At 34.8% G+C, this 20,839-nt stretch overlaps 1 protein-coding gene across 1 annotated transcript; it reads left to right on the forward strand.

Annotated features, from left to right (window-relative positions):
* Positions 1-862: 862 nt before the first annotated feature.
* On the forward strand, positions 863-16,020 carry ABHD13 (abhydrolase domain containing 13). The gene is made up of 2 exons (XM_036250369.1): positions 863-1,117; positions 14,325-16,020. The coding sequence occupies exons 1-2, from the start codon at positions 1,102-1,104 to the stop codon at positions 15,356-15,358; spliced, it is 1,050 nt and encodes a 349-aa protein (XP_036106262.1). The 5' UTR covers positions 863-1,101; the 3' UTR covers positions 15,359-16,020.
* The last annotated feature ends 4,819 nt before the right edge of the window (positions 16,021-20,839 follow it).

The raw sequence follows: 20,839 nt of genomic DNA on the forward strand, positions 1-20,839 counted from the left end.
CAAAGTCAAGAACCCACACGCTACTGACCAGCCCTAGGCAGACCCACTAAGGGCCAGGTCCCCTTTCCGGTAACATTCTTGTCTCTTAATACATAAATAACACATAATACATAATTCATAATACAGACATAAACAATTTCATGCCCTGAAATCAATTATGGACTCTTCTAGTATTTGTTCAAGGATTCAGCAGAAATCAACAAATTCTGTATATATAAAACAAGAGTACACAGCATAAGGAATAACCAAGTAATAGGGGACAGTCATGTGTAAATAAATAATCTGGTACAATTAAGTACCAGGGGTGTTGACAGTGAAGCTAATAAAGTTCCAGCTTCAGGGACACAATTGTGTGGCCACTTCCAAGGCCCTGAGAGCGGCCCTAGCAACGCTGCCTTGGTCTTGTACTTCAGTAATTTGCAAAAATAAGATAATTTTGCATTCTTTTTCTTTAAAAGAGTCCCCTACTTCTTGCAAGGTTCAGGCCTCACAATCTGAATCTGCCCAATGGCCTACTCTTAACAGAGGTTGGAGAGGATTGGGTTGAGAGAAAACAAAGAAAAAAATAGTTACAGACGCGTTTTAAACCACTCCTATACTCCTAACAACCCTATAAAATAGACACTTTCTTCTGCAAAACTGCGTCCAGCAAAGAGAGCTAGTGGGCTCTGAGCTTCAGATGCGGGGTGGGGGTGGGGGAGGGCTCCCATGGCCCCTGAAGGCTGGGAGGCTGTGAGATAGCCCACTGGAATCACGCGAATGCCTGCGTCCAGGAGCCGATGTATTTTGTCCATCTGAGCCACCGTCTCGGGGACTCCCCTCCTTCATTTCTGCGCATGCGCAGGAGGGGGGACCGGGTTCCCAGTATTAGGAAAGAGGCGGAGTGCAGGTGATGTGGGAGCCGCCGGGGGTATTTGCCGGCGACACCGAGTGTGGGCCGGAAGTAGAAGGGTCGAGAGCGGCGCCGCAGGACCTCTGGGCTAGACTGAGGCAACGGCGGCGGCCCCTCGGCTGGAAGAGGACGATGAGTAGCGACGGAAGCGGCACGGGGGGACGTTGCTACGCGGCGCCGGGTTGCGTGTCCGCGGCCGACTACGCAGCATGCGAGCAGGTCTAAGTAAGTGCGGTACGGAGCCGCCGAGCCGCCGGGTCGGCTCATTCCAGGGGGGTCGTAGGGGTGGCCGGCGGGTCCTCGCTGGCGCCCTGGTCCGGAACCGCCTCCTCGGGGCGTGGGGCTGCGCGCCCGGGGCCGTGCGGGACCTGTTCCCCCCCTGCCGGAGGAGCCGGGTCCGCAGCCTGGCGAGCGGCGGGTGGAAACCCAAACGAACGCCCCTTGTGGAAACTCAAGGCGCGCGGATCACCAAGGCCCGCCGGTGCCCTGCTGGGACCGTGTCGGACGATCGCAGAATCATGTATCAGTGGTATTTCTAGTAACGTGTACACACTAGTACATGGAAACCACCCCTTCCCCGCACCTTCACACACAGATGAAAAGTGAAACAAAAATCCCACTTACTGGGTCTGAGGCAGGCAGTAGCCCTGATCCGTTCACGTCACTAACAGGTTTACACCTTGGAATGTCATGGCAGCAAGTGCTGGGTGCTTAAGAACCAGCACGACACCACCCCCGTGCAGCTGAAGTCAATTTCGCTGTTGATTTTTGTGAACATTTATTTTCTGCAAATTGTATTGCTAGTGTCATTACTCAAGGTCTCATAACCTAGAACAAGTCTTTTCATTCAATAGCTTTTGCTTATGTTTACCGTGTAATAGCAACTGAATAGAAATACACAAGAGGACAAGGGCTTAAGTTTTGATGTTTGATTTCCATTGATCCTCTCCTGGTGTCTCTTGGCATGGATTAATACTTATTTGTGTGCATGCTTAGATTAATCACCTATCTTTTACTAAAAGGTTAAATTTTATTCCGCTAAATTAGAATTCGTGGTTGTCCGTCAAGTGTTATGTCATAATTATCCTTAGACTGCACAATTTAGTAATTGTTACAGAGACTTACTGTATGCCAGACACTGCTACCTACTGAAAATACAGAGTTCAGTTAAGTTGAAGTCACTCTCATCAAGGAACTCAGAGCCTATGGAAAGCAAATGAGTTACCCTGTAATAGTAAGTGCCACCACATTAATTTGTACAAACTACAGAATGTGGAATCATTGGCAATAGGGAGTAGAGGTCCAGGGAAGGCTTTCTGAAGCAGCTGCTTCCTGAGCTGGATTTTGACAGAAAAATAAGGCATTGCCCTAATTATTCTGTGTGTAAATACTCAGATACTCCCCAGTGAGTTTTATCTATTAGTTAATCCAAGTCTAACAGAACTTCTAATTGTACTTTCACTTACCCTGCACTGACAGTACCTTAAACTTTGCCTCATAGAAGTAACTACATTTATTGATACTATGTATTACATTTGATCTTAGCAGTTTTGTAATTACCTGTTTCACCCCGTTTTACATGTTTACAGGAAACATATTTACAGAAGTTGAGTTGGCAAAAGCCACCTAGCTATTAACAGACCAAGCAGGAAAACACTGTCCACTGCACCATACTGCCTCCCATTGATAATTAATTTGAAATGATGAAAGCAAGCCAGTCTATGAATATATGTACATACAGATCTTGGCACACCACCTGCCTTCTCAGGCATACCTCAGGCCCCTTTTGAAAATTTACTGAACAAATCGGCATGGGTTAACAATATGATTTAGTGGCCAGTACAGGAAACTGTTTAACCTAACATTTTTCTGTGATCTCCCCTATCGTCGCCTATCTCAGGGGAATCTATTTCTATTTCTCTGTTTTTTATTTATTTAGAACTCAGTTATTACTCAGATTCTAAAGTTTTTCTAATTCTTCTTTAGTCACCTCAGGAATGCCTGAGGCCCTTATATATCCATTTTAGAATACACCTAAAGAAGGTTCTAGTTCTAACTATTCTAATTAAGGTTTTTCTCTGAAATGATAGACTTCTAATACATGACTACATGTTATGTTACTGCTTCACATAGATGTTAACTCCTTTAGCAGTACATTCTACTGGGATTGTAAAGGTATAGTATTTCCAGAACATGAACTGGAATTTCATGCATTTATGAGCTGGCTTGAGAGTCTTACTACTTTGTAATATTGATTTCATAAGAAAATAAATTCTAAGTTTCATTCATGCAGTTTTTATTTAGAACGTTACCTTTTTTGTAAATTGGAAACTTCCTGAATTTCATTCACTCTTAATTGGAACATGTTTTTCATTTTTAGCCTTGTAGATTTTTTTTAAACCGTTTCCTTTCTTATAGATATTTATAATTTTTGAATAAATTGTAAATGACAATAATCTGTTGTCTTTTCTGTCAGAGTTGACTACATTTACCAAGTCAACTTCCATGCTCGAAGTTAAGGAGAAAGCACAAAAGTGTATGTTGCTGCCTAGTATAATGTTTGACAAATCTGCTCAAGTAGATTTAAGTCTCAGTTTAAAAGGCTCTCTGAACTATTCAATTACTATCCAACATTTCCATAGCAGTTATTGTTCATTTGTCCCTTAGGACTATTAATACACACTTTTTCATTATTGATGGCATGTGGGTAACCATCAGGGAAATAGATCATTTATTTTGTGGTGTCTCCAACACACTGACTGAGAGCAGCTATTTGTGTTTCCATTTCAGCTGTGCAGCTGGCATAGTTTCTTAACTTCCCAGTGCTTAGCAGAAGAGATGTATTCAGTCAGGAAGGCTGAATCTGAGTTCTGTATTACTTGAAATCTGATGGGAAGCTGTGAATTCTTCTAGGGTACTTAAGGAGCACCGTGAGATACTAATTCTTCCCCTGTGATGTAGATATTAGCAGTGACACATGAATTTGCTTTTTACAGCTTTCTCTTGAACCCACACATTGTTCTATTCTGTAGGTATGTTTTTAAATCTATCAGCACTTTTTAACAAGCTGTTTCTAAAATTATCAATTTGAGATGGACTCTAAGGGCCTTTAAAAGTAATAGTTCACTTATGACTTAGGACATTTTTATTTTATTTATAGTTGGTTAACCTTGAGTCATATTGTCTTTGGAAAATTCATATTTAATTCACATATAGGTAAAGTATTTTGTAGTTTTCAGAGACTTTTTACTATTGGAAAAATCAGTAAATCAATATACACTGCAATACAATGTAAACTTTTGCAATTAAAAATAATTAAAATAATTATCATTTACGTTTTTTTGTTTGTTTTTGGTGAGATAGTTTTTACCGTCATTAAAACATTTTTATCTGTAATTGAAAGAACAACATATTTGTCTGATTTATTCTAGTAATTATTTGGACAATAATAGTTAAAATGTACCATTACTCTAATTTGAGTTTTAGTTCTTGATATATTTAAGTTGTTATTCTTTATTTTTATGTTTAGTGTAAAATATTGCTGGGTAAAGTGATCCGAATAGCTTACCAATGTCAGGGAGAGAGCAATAGAAATCTTTGGCGAGGAGGAAGTTATGGGTGATTGTTACTCTAGACAAGGAGTTAATCTTTAATGTACTGTTTGCCATCATTTGCTTTTTATTGGAGAGAATAACCTAAGTTTCATTAACAAACCTAAATTTCATTAACAAAGCACAGAACAAGCACTGCCAAGTTCTTGGAAACTCATGTCAGTTCCTTGTATGCTTATTTCCTGGTTTTTCTTTCTCCCCTCTCATTAATAACACACTCCTAAAACATACTGTGTCTGTTGTTCAGTGTAAAGATTATTTAGCCAAAATTATATCTCACAACTTTAACTGTATGCTCTTTAAAAATATGTTACTTTGATAATAGTGGTCTGGGAAGAAGAATGAAAATGGATGATAAATAAAATATTTTACAAACCTCTCCCTGGCCGGTTTGGCTCAGCGGTGGAGTGTCACAATGAGTCACGGGTTTGATTCTGGCCAAGGGCACATGCATCGGTTGTGGTTCATCCCCGGCCCTGGTCAGGGTCGTGTGGGAGGCAACCAGTCAATGTGTCTCTCTCACATAGATGTTTCTCTCTCTTCCTCCCACTCTGTCTGAAGATAAATAGAAAAATATCCTTGGGTGAGGATTAAAAAAAAGATTAAAAAATGATATATATATATTTTTCAAACCTCAGTTGAAATATAAAATCACTACATCTTTGCACATCAGAGATTTCTAGAGACCTGTTTTTAACATTGGCTGCAGCCCTGGCCAGGTTGGCTCAGCAATTAGAGCGTCGGCCCTCGGACCAAAGAGTCCTGGGTTTGGTTCCCACTAAGGGCACGTACCTCAGTTGCAGTTTGTCCTCACCCCAATATTGGGGTCGTGTGGGTGATGACTGCTCAATGTGTCTCTCTCACATCGATGTTTTTTTCTCTTTCTTCCTTTCTCCCTCCTGCTCTATCTGAAGGTAAATGCAAAAATGTCCTTGGGTAAGGATTAAAAATAAATAAATAAATAAAAATAACCTTGGCTGCATACTTAATGTCTCTCAGTAACTTTGCAGTTACTGGTAAAAGTCACATAACCAGGGCTACCACCTTCTATGGTACTTGCTATTTAGTAAAGACACTATTATTTATAATCTAATGCCTATTTTCCATCTCTACCTTTTATTTTTCTATCACCTGTAAAATAGAATTTGTGAGACAGGGGTTATTCAGGTAACCTGTTCCTTCTACAAATGTAGACATTTAAATCCAAAGTAAAAAACCAAGAGTGATATATATATACAAAGAAACCACTTCAAAATGGGTCACCACATTGAAATGTGGATTTAGGTAGTGATCTGAGAATGTAAGATGCAGCATTCTCTGGATAAAAGCCTCACTTGGGGCCTAGACCAAGCTAAAAGATACTCTCTCCAGTTTCTTATCTGTCTTATGTTTATGATCTTTGGGAAGCTGAAGAATGTTAGGTGTTTTTATTAAAGATATTTATCTTCCAGCATCTAGCAAGCTTTAGTAACCTGTATATATTAAATGAACAAAAGATTTAACATAGTACATTATTTTAAGTTTGAATAAGACAGGTCTCTGGGGGAAAAATGGCGATAAGGTTATATCGGTAGGATGTATAGAAAAGTAGTTACCAAACTTTTTGTTTGCGGAATCTCTTTACATTTTCTGCTCCTCTTTACATTTTTAAAAATTATGGACTATTCCAGAATTTTTGTATATGTGGACTAAATATAGAGATATTTATTGTATTAGAAGTTAAAACTGGGAGTTTATAAAATTAAACTTTGTCATTTCAAAATAATAGTAAAAATCCATTACATATTAACATAATAGCATTTTTGTGTGCAAAACAACTGTTTTTAGAAAACAGCAAGGAATATGACAGTGTACATTTTTATAAATATTTTTAATGTCTACTTAATAGAAGACAGGCAGATTTTTTGTTTTATTCTTATACAGTAGGTGGTTTTTGATTAAAATACATGGGGGGGGGATGAAGCCCACACAAATTTGTAGTTGTAAAAGGAGGTTTTATAGTCTTTTCAGATAATTATGGATATTCTCTGATACCACAATTTTTAACAGGTGGTAGTTTCTAAAATGTCAGTTACATTGTAAAATCTAAAACCATATCAAAGAACTTGTTGTCTCTGTTACATTAAAATCCATTGGGTTTTTGTTGTTGTTTTTAACCTATGCTTGATTTTGTAACACCATCCATTGGTCATTTGGAAAACATTAGTTTGTCATGTTGAGCAGATTCTTGCAAATGTTGACATGTTTAACAGGGCTTCAAAATTTTACTTGTTAGTATCTCCATGACAATTTAATCAGAAAAGTCTCTATGTCATGGGAAGCTATTGGCAACTTCATTCATTTTCCAGAAAATGTCTGCCCAACACCTATGATTGAACAACTGGTTGTTAATTGTCTTTTTAAGTCAAAATGTTGCCACCTAAATAAAGCAGCTAGCTTAGCTCACAACTCATATTTCATTACACAGCACCTAGTGCTTTGTGTGTCTTCACGTTTTGTCAAACATTTGTCACACAAAATGTTTAAAAGGGTGTTCGTTGGTCGAAGTATAATTAAATTAACAATTTTAACTTCTTCTTCAATGACATTCTTAAGTAAAACTGATTTCACCGTCCCTTTCCTGGAGTTCATGGTGATAAAAAATACAATCACCTCTGCCTTTTGGTGCCCCTACCATTCTCGCTATGGCAGAATGAATTGGAATCTCAGGAGGCTTGGAAGCCAGCCTTGGGACCACTAAAGTGGTCCAGGATGGGTTTGAGAACTCTCTTGGGGACTTGCCATTGTATTGTGAGAACTCATGCCATTGTAGTTGGGCATAACTTTGATATTGATCTCTTTTATTTTTACATCATCAGCTTATAAAATAAGTTATTTAAATAATTTTCCTTAGAAATGAAACCATTTGCGATCCTCTGAATACAAATATGAGGTGATTAAGATAGGTGAGTGTGCCTATCAGTTGATTTACCACTCAGCTAGTACTGGTTAACATGGTGTTCTGAGAGCCTCACAGCTTTAAATTTTTTGTATTTTTAGTGTTATATTTGCTATTATATAGTCCTAATGGGCTAATACTTAAAGACAGGAAGCATATGGAGCACTAAACATGAATAAAATTAATGTGGACCATAAAATTCTCAAGATGATTGTCACTAGATCTTTAAGTTGCATTCGTATGATCAGTGTGCTTATATGGTACATCAGTATGTTTCTTTTTTCTTTTTTTTTTTTTTTTATCCTCACCTGAGGATATTTTTCCATTTTTTGTACAGATAGAGTGGGAGGGAGAGAGAGGAAGGAGAGAGAGAGAAACATCGACATGAAGGGACACATCGAGTGGCTGCCACCCGCACGACCAACCAGGGCCGGGGACAAACTGCAACCGAAGTACGTGCCCTTAGCGGGAACCGAACCCAGGTCTCTCCGGACCGCAGGCTGACGCTTTAACCGCTGAGCCAAACTGGCCAGGGCCATCAGTATGTTTCTTATACTTCAAAACCATTCCTGTAAAAGGAAGACAATTGCAATTATATCTACTTGTCTGTACATTATAATAAAAATTAATCATACTTTTATTAAAACAATTTTTTTCTTTATTGATTTTAGAGAGAGAGATAGTAGAAACATTGATGAGAGAAAACATCGATTGGCCATCTCCTGCATGCCCCCCACTGGGGATCGGGCCCACAACCTGGGCATGTGTCCTGACTGGGAATCCACCTCTTGGTGCATGGGTCGATGCTCAACCACTGAGCCACACCAGCTGGGCTAATCATACTTTTAGTAGACTATTTCTTAACTTACTAAACTCAATTTGGCATCTCTAACCACTTCATCTAAAAAAAAAAAAAAAAACACAAAAATTATTTTTAAGACTGACTTTTTAAATTCAAATACAAGACCTGTGCATGTTAAAATAATGTGCCTATTTTGGATACTGTAACATAATTTTAGTTTATGTTATTATATATCGAGACTCCCAATCAAACTTATGTTTTTAAAAAATATGTTTACACCTGCTTTTTTTTTCCTAATTAACATAAAGCATGCAAATTGTTAGGTGAGGAAGAGAAAGTGTTTAGTTTTGGGTAAGTTTGAGGTGTTGATGAAACATCAGGCATTCAAGGAACATATAAGGTGAAGTTGTAGGTGGAGTAAACATAGAGAATGGAAATAATTCATACGCAAGTATGATAGTTGGAACCATGAGAAAGAATGAAATCACTGAGGGAAAGAAGTTAAGAGGATAGGACCTTGGAAAATGCCTAAATTGGAGTGGGCCAGAAAAGAAAACAGGAATTTAAGTGTACAAGAAGCTGAGGAAGAATTAATGTCTGGTGCCACTTAGGGGTGTGGCGTTAGTGTGGATTAAGAAAAATCTATTAAGTTTATTAGCAAGTCAGGTTTGCTTTTTATGAGTGATCTTTATAAGAGCTAATACATCAGATTCTTAAGAGAGTAAGGAGTTAAGGAGGGTGGTTAAAGCTACGTACAACAGATTTTTGAGACATTTGACATGTGAGAGCTGGTGTGGTAACATGGCAAAGGCACAAGTAAATGGTAATTAGGTATTTATTTGAGATGGAGGCATAAGGTTAAACACCTAATAGTAATGTAGAAGAAGTGTGGGAAATGAGAGGATATGTTGACTGGATTCTATGTTCTACAGATCTAATGTTCTTTGCCTATAAGCTACCCTTCTGAGTAGTATTAAACTTTGATTCAACTTTGAGTATATGAAACTCACCATTCCTCTTGATTGTTTATGGTGCTAAGATGTTATCAGCAAATGCATTTCAGCGTGAAAAAGAACCTGGCAAATAATCCATATCTCCTGTCAACGCATTTTATAAATATTTTGCCCCATAGGACATACTTTAATGGGTAACTAATCATCTTGCTTATTCTGCATGACCAGCAGCGGTGGTCTTGGGTTCAGCTGGACATTCCCACTCACAAGATCCAGTAGACCATACCTGGCACCAGTCTCTCCCTGCTTTGTTGAAAGAAACGAGAGAGAAAACCCAAGAAATCAGCATCAGGCATATTGTTCCCAAGTGATAGTTCAGACTAGTGAAAAGGTGACACATGGATAGGCGCCTCCTGACTTAACTGTTTTGTGCTCCACAAGAAACAATATCTTTTGTAACAGTGCATGGGCATAGTTATGTCCAGGATTCAGCAGCGGAACAGGTCAATTGCAGATTATGTACCACTCAGAAAAGCTACTCTTGATACTTCTCACTTGGCATGTGGAGCCCTGCTCACTGTCTGCTCAATCCAGATTTAGCTCACCAATAGGGGTCATGTTTACCACATAAAATGTTGCTTAGAAACCTATCTGATATCCCACCTTTATGAGGTTTCCAGGGAAACCATGCTAGAAGTTAGCCAGAGGTAATTTTTTTTCATGGAGAGAAAGGTTTTTGTTAACCCTTTACTCAATTTATTGACCAAATAAATGGAAAGCTTGCATACTGCTCGCTGCAGTGGACTGTATCAGAGACACTATTCATTTACATTGACTATCTGGGTATATGTGAAATTGTTTATAAATCTCAGCAGATGGCTCTTGTACTTTGCTGATTATTTCAGCAAATTTAGTAAATAAAAAAATTCTTCCCAAGTTAAGTTTGCTTGTTCTAGTTCCCTGATGATAAAGACTAGGGAGCAGAAATTATTTGCAGAGTGGGTTATGTGAAAATAAGGCAGTCCATAAGTAGAGGTCTCTTTCTAGACCACCGATGTGCCATGAATGTATTAAAGAGAAGACATAGACACTACAGAGCAGTTTTTACTAACCTTTCCTTAAAATTTACTTCCATTTAATATTCTTCAAAATAAATTGGCTTTTATTCTGACTTTCACAGTTTAACAATCCATTGTAAGATGATGTTTATTTATCACAAAATCATTTAGTTAAGGTGATTTTCAAGAATGATTTGTGGAAAACTGCAAGTTGAATAACGATTTTTAAAACCAATAATGGACTGAAATATGCAACTTTTCTTATGTCCACTCTTAAAAATATGTGCCTAGTGCTCAGAATACAGTTATATTTTCTTAGAAGTCTAATAATTCAGATATATTACTGGGTTGTTTATTTAAAAATCATTTTAGTCTTGAGTATCTGTAAAGTGTTATACTACCCAGTAGGTAATACAGTAGTGAAAAAGAGAAACATATAGTTCCTGGTCTAATAGATTTAAATTCAATATTGTACGTAGAAATTAGAAATTAAAGAGGCTACTTAAAAATTTATTTTTCAGTTTGAATAATTAAAATTTTTAACTATGTAGATTTTATCTGTGTGTGTGCATGTGTGGTTTGAATTTCAAAATATGCCTTGACTAGCTGTTAGGAGCTTTATATTTTATCTAGTGTTTGGTTTTTTGTTTGTTTGTTTTTTAATATAAAAACTTAGATTTGAAAACTGAGTCAAACTCCTAATTATCTGGGTTATTGAAGTGCGTTAGCATGCTCTTATGAAATTTCAGGATTTTTTTTCTTATAGTTGTGTGTCTGATTTGATGTTAATTTGACCAGAACAAGGTTAAGAATCTAGTAGTAAAACCAGAAATACTTAGTCACAAAGCAAATAAAGTTAATATATCCATAGCTTTTTAAAATTTTATTTGATAATGCTGACCAGTCTTATATGTAGGCATTTTTAAATTCTCATTCTACTGAAAAAAAAAAAAAAAAAAATTCAGACTGGAAATAAGTGATAAACCCAAGATTATTCTGAAAACATATAATAGCACAGACTTTAAGACTGATGGAATTTTAGTGGCTTGTTTTCCTATTATGTTGCCATATAAATGATATTCTATCACCTTTCACAAATGATTGGCCTGACTATAGAAAAAAGAAAAGGAAACAGTAAAAATTTTTATTAAAGAAATATCCTAAATGACTTATTTTTGAAATAGTATTGTGTTCTAGTATACTTGTGTTTTATATCCTAAACTTTGTTAATCCTAATCATTATACAAAAATTTTTAATATGATATATAAAGTTAATGCCAGTGTGTGTTCATAGTTCCCCAATGTACCTTCGGTGTATTACATACAAAAATCACTCAAGATATTGCTTATATTTAAGAAAATAAAATAAAATTAGTTAAATATTAGATGAAAAGTTTAAGTGACCAGATGTGTTGTTGAGAATTATCCACAACAACAAAGGAATGTAGAGTAGCCCTGTCTATTTTAAGCTATTGATAAATAGCAGTCATAGATTGTGAAAGGGCCTTTATTATTGACCTCGAACAATTATTTCGTATTTATTGTAATTGGCTTCGTTGGCTGCTATAGTGCAGCCTCTTTCAATCTGATTTTTAACCAGTTCTGACACCTAGTGCTTAGGTATTGCTTCTGTAGTTTTGAAGCTTAGGTTTTTGTTTACCTGACACACCTGCTTTTCTCTAGCTTAATATAGTACTCATTGTAATAAAACTTGCTACAACTGGGTGGCACTGTTGATTTCAGAGAAAGTTCAGAAAAATGCTATGCTGTTAGTTTATGTTCAGAGTAATTTGAGCAAGAGTTCAAATTTGAAAATCTGTGTTTAACGAAGTAGTAAATATGTTTGGTGAAATCATAGTGAAAAATTGAATCTGTTAAATCATCTAACTCGTCTTTATAGCCAATCTAATTTAACTTGATGTTGTTTTTTCAACATTTAAACCTAATATGATGTACCAAAATGTCACATTTATTAGTTTATGGCATACAGTACATTTAAAAAAATCAGTCATTAACAATTATTTATCAAATGTAAGAGTAAGTTCTTTATGATAGTTTTGTTAGTAAAAGAGAATATAATGTCTTTTAAAACTTAGTAAATATATAAGTAGACGACTACTGTATAAAAAAAATTGTATAACATATCTTACCTCTTGCCATTTTAAGACAACATCCATACATTTTTTATTTGATTAAAAATTTTACTTTTGATGGTTTTTTTCTGTATTTTATTTTTATCATTTTTATTTTTCAGCAGTATTTTAAGTTCCTTTCTTCATTTTTTTCTGGTTCTCAAACAGAATTTCTGCTTCTTTTACATCCTTCAGTTGTTTTTGGCCTTATCAATATGTCATAGCAATTAATCTTGACTCACTAGTATGAAATTGCATTAAGGACTGTATAAAAGATTTTACATATTTTGTTATGTTAGCAATCTGAATTTTTTTTTAATCATGTGAAAGACAGAATATTAAACTTTTCTTGAAAATAATACAATATTAGAAACTAGTGGTTAATTTAAATACTTTTTTTATGTTTAGCTGTGAAAACCTCCAGGTAGAGAGGAATATATTTTTTTCTTTCTTGTCCTGGTTTGTTTAATTATAATTTTTTATATAATGTGAAAAAGAAAATTGACAATTTTTTGGCAGAAAGAAATTGAAGACACAAATAAATGAAAAGCTATTCCATGCTCATGGATGGGAAGAATTAATATTCTTAAAATGTTCATACTACAAAGTAATCTACAGATTTAATGCATTCATATCAAAATTCCAATGCATTTTTCACAGAAATAGAACAAATAATCCTAAAATTTCTATGGAACCACAAAAGACCCAAAATAGCTAAAGCAGTCTTGAGAGGAAAACAGTGGGAGGCATCAGTCATGCTCGCTGACTTCATACTATATTACAAAACTGTAGTAACCAAAACAGTATCGCATTGGCACATAAATCAGATGTGCAGAATAGGAGCCCAGAAATAAACTCACACATATATAATCAATTAATTTATAACCACCAAGCCAAGAATATAATGGGAAAGGACAATCTCCTCAATAAATAGTGTTGGGAAAACTGGATCACTAACTTACCATGCACAAAAATTAACTCAAAAGGGCTTAAAGACTTTAATGTAAGATTTGAACCCACCAAACTCTTAGAAAGAAAACAGCGAAACAGCAGTAAGCTCCTTAATACAAGACTTGGCAATGATTTTTTGCCTCTGACACTAAAAGCAAAAATAAACAAGAGGGACTACATCAAATTATAATGCTTCTGAACATCAAAGGAAGCCATCAACAAAATGAAAAGGTAACCTTTGGGAGAAATATTTGCAAGTCATATATCTGATAAGGGTTTATTATTCAAAAATATATAAAGAACTCACAACTCAATAGCTTAAAATCCAATTAAAAAAGGGGAGTAGGACTGAACAGACATTTTTCCAAAGAAGACCTATGGATGGCCAATAAGTACATGAAAACACTAATCATCAGGAAAATGCAAATCAAAACAGATATCACCTCACACCTGTTAAAAAGGCTAGTATCAAAAAGACAAGAAATAATAAATGTTGGCAAGGATGTAGAGAAAGGGAACCATTGGGAACGTAAATTGGTAACAGCCATCATGAGGAACAGTGTGGAGGTTCTTCAAAAAATTAAAAATAGAACTACAATATAATCCAGGAATTCCACTGCTGGGTATTTATCTGAAGAAAATGAAAACAGCTGATCTACTTACATGTATATAAAAATGTTGGGAACATAGCATCAACTTATTTTTCTCTCAGATCAAGGAAAATATGTGAATGAAAGTACGTGGCTGTAAATAAGCACACATTTTAAAAAAGTGAATATAATTTAATGACTACTATAGCACTGGAGGGAGAAAGGAGACTGTTGACAACAAGGTAGAAGGGAAATTAGAGCAACCACTTTTGTGGATGGATTGATGTAGGGTTCCAAGGATTCATCTAGTCCCATGATTTTATATATCATGGACCTAACTTTAGAATAAGAGATATATGTTGAATTACTGATAATGTGTCTCTCTTTTTTTCTTTAGGACACTTACAGAGAGCTACAATGGAAAAGTCCTGGATGCTGTGGAACTTTGTTGAAAGATGGCTAATAGCCTTGGCCTCGTGGTCTTGGGCTCTCTGCCGTATTTCTCTTTTACCTTTAATAGTGACTTTTCATCTGTATGGAGGCATTATCTTACTTTTGTTAATATTCATATCAATAGCAGGTATTCTGTATAAATTCCAGGATGTATTGCTTTATTTTCCAGAACAGCCATCTTCCTCACGACTTTATGTTCCCATGCCCACTGGTATTCCACATGAAAACATTTTTATCAGAACCAAAGATGGAGTGCGTCTGAATCTTATTTTGATAAGATATACTGGAGACAATTCACCCTATTCTCCAACCATAATTTATTTTCATGGGAATGCAGGCAACATAGGTCACAGGTTACCAAATGCGTTGCTTATGTTGGTTAACCTCAAAGTTAATCTTTTGCTTGTTGATTATCGAGGATATGGAAAAAGTGAAGGAGAAGCAAGTGAAGAAGGACTCTACTTAGATTCTGAAGCTGTGCTAGACTATGTGATGACTAGACCTGACCTTGACAAAACAAAAATTTTTCTTTTTGGTCGTTCCTTGGGAGGAGCAGTGGCTATACATTTGGCTTCTGAAAATTCACATAGGATTTCAGCCATTATGGTGGAGAACACGTTTTTAAGCATACCACATATGGCCAGCACTTTATTTTCATTCTTTCCAATGCGGTACCTTCCTTTATGGTGCTACAAAAACAAATTTTTGTCCTACAGAAAAATTTCTCAATGCAGAATGCCTTCTCTTTTCATCTCTGGACTGTCTGACCAATTAATTCCACCAGTAATGATGAAGCAACTTTATGAACTCTCCCCATCTCGGACTAAGAGATTAGCCATTTTTCCTGATGGAACTCATAATGATACATGGCAATGCCAAGGTTACTTCACTGGCCTTGAACAGTTCATCAAAGAAGTAATAAAGAGTCATTCTCCTGAGGAAATGGCAAAAACTTCATCTAATGTGACAATTATATAATTTTTTTTTGATTAATGCACTACATTTTAATTCGTTCAGAATGATAAAGAATGTTCCTTTCTAGAAGTGTGTTATATATGTACTTGTCTGAAGAGTGACATTAAACTTTGAAAGGACTTCAGTGCTCCTTTAAGATGATCCAAATAGTTTTTTACATTTGAAAAACTGTAAATGTTGGGATTGTTTCATACATTTTCATCAAACCTTTCAGTGTGGTTATGTGTCCATATCTTTAGTTTAATATGCCAGTAGAATATATTCAGAAGTTTCTTGTTGCTAAAATGGTATATTCTATGTGATACTTAAGATTAATGGCTGGGTGTGGAAGACGAGATGTAAACGAGAAACCTTTGGATATTATTCCTTTAGTAAATATTGGGACAATCATGGTATACAAACTTAGTTCTATAACTGCATTTTTCACCTTAAAATAATATGCATGCTATTTCTTGAATTATGCAATGCAATGTTTTTAATGTAAATAGCACTGGTCATATACCAATGTATATGGTAACCTGGGTATATCTATTTTTATGTAAACTATTTGGGTTTTGGCAAGAAGTGAAATTGAGGCCTGTGTGCAGGTTGCTATTGAATTTTGCTCTGGTGAATGCTGTGATTCAGCTTTTTATTACAAATAAATGGGACCCCACTTTCCAATATAAATGTACTGTGTTTTGTTAGGTACAGTCTGGATCATGGCATGTAAAAATAGAAATTTAGAGTTTTATTGCAGCTTTCATGTGCATATTTGAACTTTTTAATGTTTGTAATTTTGGTGGCAAAGAGGATTTTAGCTTTGTCAGTTTCATAAGTCTTCAGGTAAACCACTAATGGCAGTCATAATGAAGATTATAACTTGTTTGAGAATTAAATTAGGAAGCCTTATTACATAATTGTACATACTGTTTTACAGAAATCCCCACAATTCATTTTTAAGTTCCAGTATCTAGGTATATCTAACCCACTAAAGCCAAGATATCATTTATTTGACTTTCTGAAAATAAAAGTTACAGAAACAAAAGCAAAAAAAACCCCAAAGAAACCCCCCCAAAAGAACTACATTCTTTGGTTTAATGTTTTATTATAAAATAGAACTGCAACAATAGACAATTTTAGGAAGTCTTAATTTATTTTCTACATTTAGGAATGTAGGGATGAAGGAACTTTAGAGCTTTTAACTATGGAACCTAGTACACATTTAACTATTAAATGGCTATCAGTGGGAAGTAGTATTTAGACATATAGAAAAGTAAGAAAAATCGTACTTTAAAAAAAGCTTAAATTTACAGGATTTACATATATATGTGTGTATATATATACATATATACACACATATATATATACATGTGCTATGAGGCTTAATTGTGCTAAGTTATTTCAAGCAGTCCTCAAAAATTAGATGTAATTGAGCTCTGTACATTGTTATGTCAGCTTTGAGATATAATAATTTGAATATTTTGGCTATATTTATTGGCTTTGTGCCAGCAGCTAGAACAGAGAAATAGTGGGTCAATAATTTTGACTCTTAATTTAAAACTCTTTCCATGGAGATAGGGCTAGAAATACTTTTGCCAAATAACATTCTTCTCATTCATTTTATGTCAGTATTTAGAAAACAGTAAATTATAGCAAATATGATTAATGTTTTTCTATAAATTATTGTAAAAAAAAGATCATGCTTTAAAAAACAAATTTGGTAATGCCTATCATGGAAGGTGTGTATTTTGTATGTATAATTTCACTACAATTAAAGGCTACTTTTCATCTTGTCAATCATTGCTATGTAGAATGACTGTCCTAAATAGTAATGTATTAAAAGGAAAAAAAGTTAATACGTCAAAATATAGTGTATTTAGACGTGAGCTTACATGGCATACCTTAGATTTGTATCATTCTTTAAAGTTTAACAAGTTCCTTTTTATGTCTTCATGTGATCATTTAGTCTACTATACTATAGAGGAATTTATCAGATTATAAGTATTATGCTGATGAAGTATAAAAGTTTTTTCTTCATCAGTGTTTTGTTTTATGCTGCTTTAAAAAAATATATACTCCAAGTTTATAAACAATCATTTTTCTTTTTTCTCTTTAAGCCAGGACTTCAAAAGTTGTAAAGCACTTGTGTTCCATCCCTACCTTCATTCTCTTTGGGTTAAGAAGCTTTTCTTCCTGCAGCAAAGGGAATAGGCTGTTTCTAGGGTTGTAGTATATACTTTCTGTACTTGAGAATATTTCCTTAGATAGGATGAAACAGAGAAGAAATTCTTATTACCAGGGGTCTCTGAAGTCCATGCCATAAGTTTTTCAAAATGTGTCTAATTTTGGCCAAAATCTTTGGTGTTAATAAAATGTGAATTCTGAATGAGTCACTTCATTTTGGACTCATAGTTTAGTGGCAATAAAAGTGTGTTCGTCTTTGTGTATTAATTTCTGGGTCATGCAAAAGCAGCTATAGGAGTTTCAGAATGAATTTTAAGTTATTAAGCTGCTGTAAATTTGCAAATACTAGAATGATTTTAAATATGGCAAGATACAACATATTTAGATCAGAATCTATTTTAAGGAGGATTATTGGGGGGAAATGGCAAAGAAGATCCTAAAAAGGATTTTGCAAAATGTGGGGAGAATAACTTCTAACAGATAAAAAAAATACTAATGAAATAGAAAGCGAAAGGTGGGTGATGTATAGATCTAGTAAATAATTGATGAGATTGGTGAAAAGGAAACAACAGTGCAAAAATATTTTAAAATGAGGCATTTCTAACAAACTGACTAGTGCACCGGACACTGCAACTACCCTGTATTTTTGCAAGTACTTTGTAACATAGATATTTTCATTAAAATTCTTAATTCTGTTACAGGTCAGCTTAAATTTATTTTTTTTTATGATGAGCTGTAGACACATGATAATTAACAAATTTCCAGCTTTGGTAATGTGTCACTGTATCAATTATGTTGTAATATTTATTACTGAGAATTCATACCACCTGATGCTTTCATATTCATTTCTTAAGTTTGAAAGATTTGGTTCGAGGTAGGAATAGATTTATTTGGTGGAATTAGAGAGTGAAGGCCATATTTGATTTTATATGTTATTTTGAAAGCTCAGTTTAAGTGTAGAAGTGTAGTTTTTTGAGCCCTTTATTTTCTTGAGGTGAGGAGTGAATAAACTTTTTAAGGATGTCACAGAAGTCACTTTTTAAATTAGGTCATGATTGAGATATACTGAAATCCTTCACTGACCTCTCCCCTCTCTGCTTGTCTTATTATTTTTGACAATTAAGGAGAAAAAAAAAAAAACTGTGAAAAAAATTAGTTATATGCTTTTGGATTATCCACTTAAATTTATATATTTTCATATCACTCAGGTAAAGTTGGAAATGACAGAGCACAGGCATCTATTTTTTAAATAATAGGATAGAAAAAGCGCTTCTGTTTATTTATATTACCATATATATACATCATCTTAACTAATTAGAAATATATTCACTTGTGTGGCAAAATAAATGCATTCATCCTAATAGTAGTCAAGTTTTTGCCAAATGGCACAAATATACCTCCATTTATATTTTGTATCTTAAAAATGTAGTTTAAAGGTAAGACAATAAGACACTTTTTTACAAAAAGTGCCATATATACATGTGAAACAGGGATGCGTGTGTGTTGTTTAACTTAATTTATAACAGTTTCTGTCAGTACAGCATATACTTCAAATTCAAGTTGTTTTGAACCTGTTCATATACATTCAGCATACAGTAAGTTAATCCAGTTTCATAATGTAAATCATATTTTTGTTGCCATGTTTTATTTGAAGCAGTAATAAAATTTTGTAGCTCAAATTTGAATGTTATGGTACATTATTTCCTAACCATGGCAAGCACACATTTACATTTGTTTTTTTATAGTAAGTTTCTCTTAAAATATACTTTTTATTTTTCTGTACTGGCATGCAATAAATTGATACATGACAAGTTTGATTAATGTCTTAAGATAGTTTGTACTCAGTTTTTAAAATAATATTTTCTATTAACCTAAATTATATGGTAGGGCATTAAAGTTTCCTTATGGTCAAATAAAATTCCTGAATTGTATTGAAATTAATGAATTTTTATTGTAGTGATGTAGTTTATGTTCCCTTTTCTCTCTTCTCTCACATACATTTAATTTAGGCTTATACTGAGTATTTTCTCTGTATGAATCACTGATGAATGAATAGGCCCCAGAGCATTTGCTTAATTAAATTAATCTAGGAATTAAATTAACCATAGTTATGCTGCCTTCAGATTTTATAAAGTGCCTTTTCATGAAATCCTTAGGTGTTTTTGCCCTGCATTAGTATTGAGTTAAAGGCTTGGGAAGGTTTTCAGAAGGCCTGATGTACATTCAACCTTTCAGGCTCTGTACCTTGCTTTCTGTGTGTGTGTGTGTGTTTCTTTTGCATAATCTCTTCATTGTGTTCACCCAGCCCCACAACCACCCTCCCTCCTGACAGCTTTCAGTCTGTTCTCTATAGAGTCTGTACCTTGCTTTCTTCACAAGAAACATATCTGAATAGTGTCAGAACCAGTGGGATAATAGGAAGTGTATGACAAACTTTACCCCCCTACAAGTTGAGATGAAGAATTCACTTACTGGAGACCATCTTTCCATGGGTAGATCTACTGGGAAGTAGGATTTCATATACTTCTTGAAAGATCACTAAACTAAATCCCAAGATGAAGCAGTTTTTAGAACTATTTCTTATTTTCAAAAGATAATTTTACATTCCGATTTTACTCTCCAACTGCTGCTTTACAATCCATTACATCCTGAAGTTCACAAACAGTTGGATCTGGTGAGAGAATATAACTCCTATCTTATGAAGGGGAAGGCAGGAGAAAGACTTTTTTTTTTAGTACCTACAGGTGTAAGGGCAAAGTGTAGAATATGTTAATGTTATTGAATCCACACAACAAACCTTTGAGAAATTTGCATTCCCATATTATAATGAACAGGCTCAGAATGGTTCAGTAACATGCTCAAGATACCCAGAATGGAGCCATGATTTGAATCTGTCTCCAGTTCTAAATGTAGGACTATACATTGCCTCATTTTCTCAAACAATTTGACAACTTTTATTTATATCAAAACAGACTTAAGATATTGAAATGGAATTAAAGTAGACCAGTTCTTTGGGAATATTCCCACAGAATTGGTCATGAATAAAAAAATTTGGAATGTTATACAATCAACTACTTCTTTTCAGAACAGTTAAGTATGTGTTCCTGTAGGAAAATCTGTCAGTTAATAGCACTTCTCATCCTCTTTCCTTAGCCTTTTATAGACAATCAAGGCTCAAAATATCTAGGAGTTATCTTCCTCCTAAAATGAAACTCAGACTTTTGAAACTGGACTTGCTATTATTTTTCCAGTAAGATTTATTTTCCCAACCTTTCTAGTACTACCATGCCAGTCCCTGAAATTATTTTATAATAGCTA

Source organism: Molossus molossus, unplaced genomic scaffold, assembly GCF_014108415.1.
Source record: "Molossus molossus isolate mMolMol1 unplaced genomic scaffold, mMolMol1.p scaffold_m16_p_9, whole genome shotgun sequence".
NCBI lineage: Eukaryota > Metazoa > Chordata > Mammalia > Chiroptera > Molossidae > Molossus > Molossus molossus.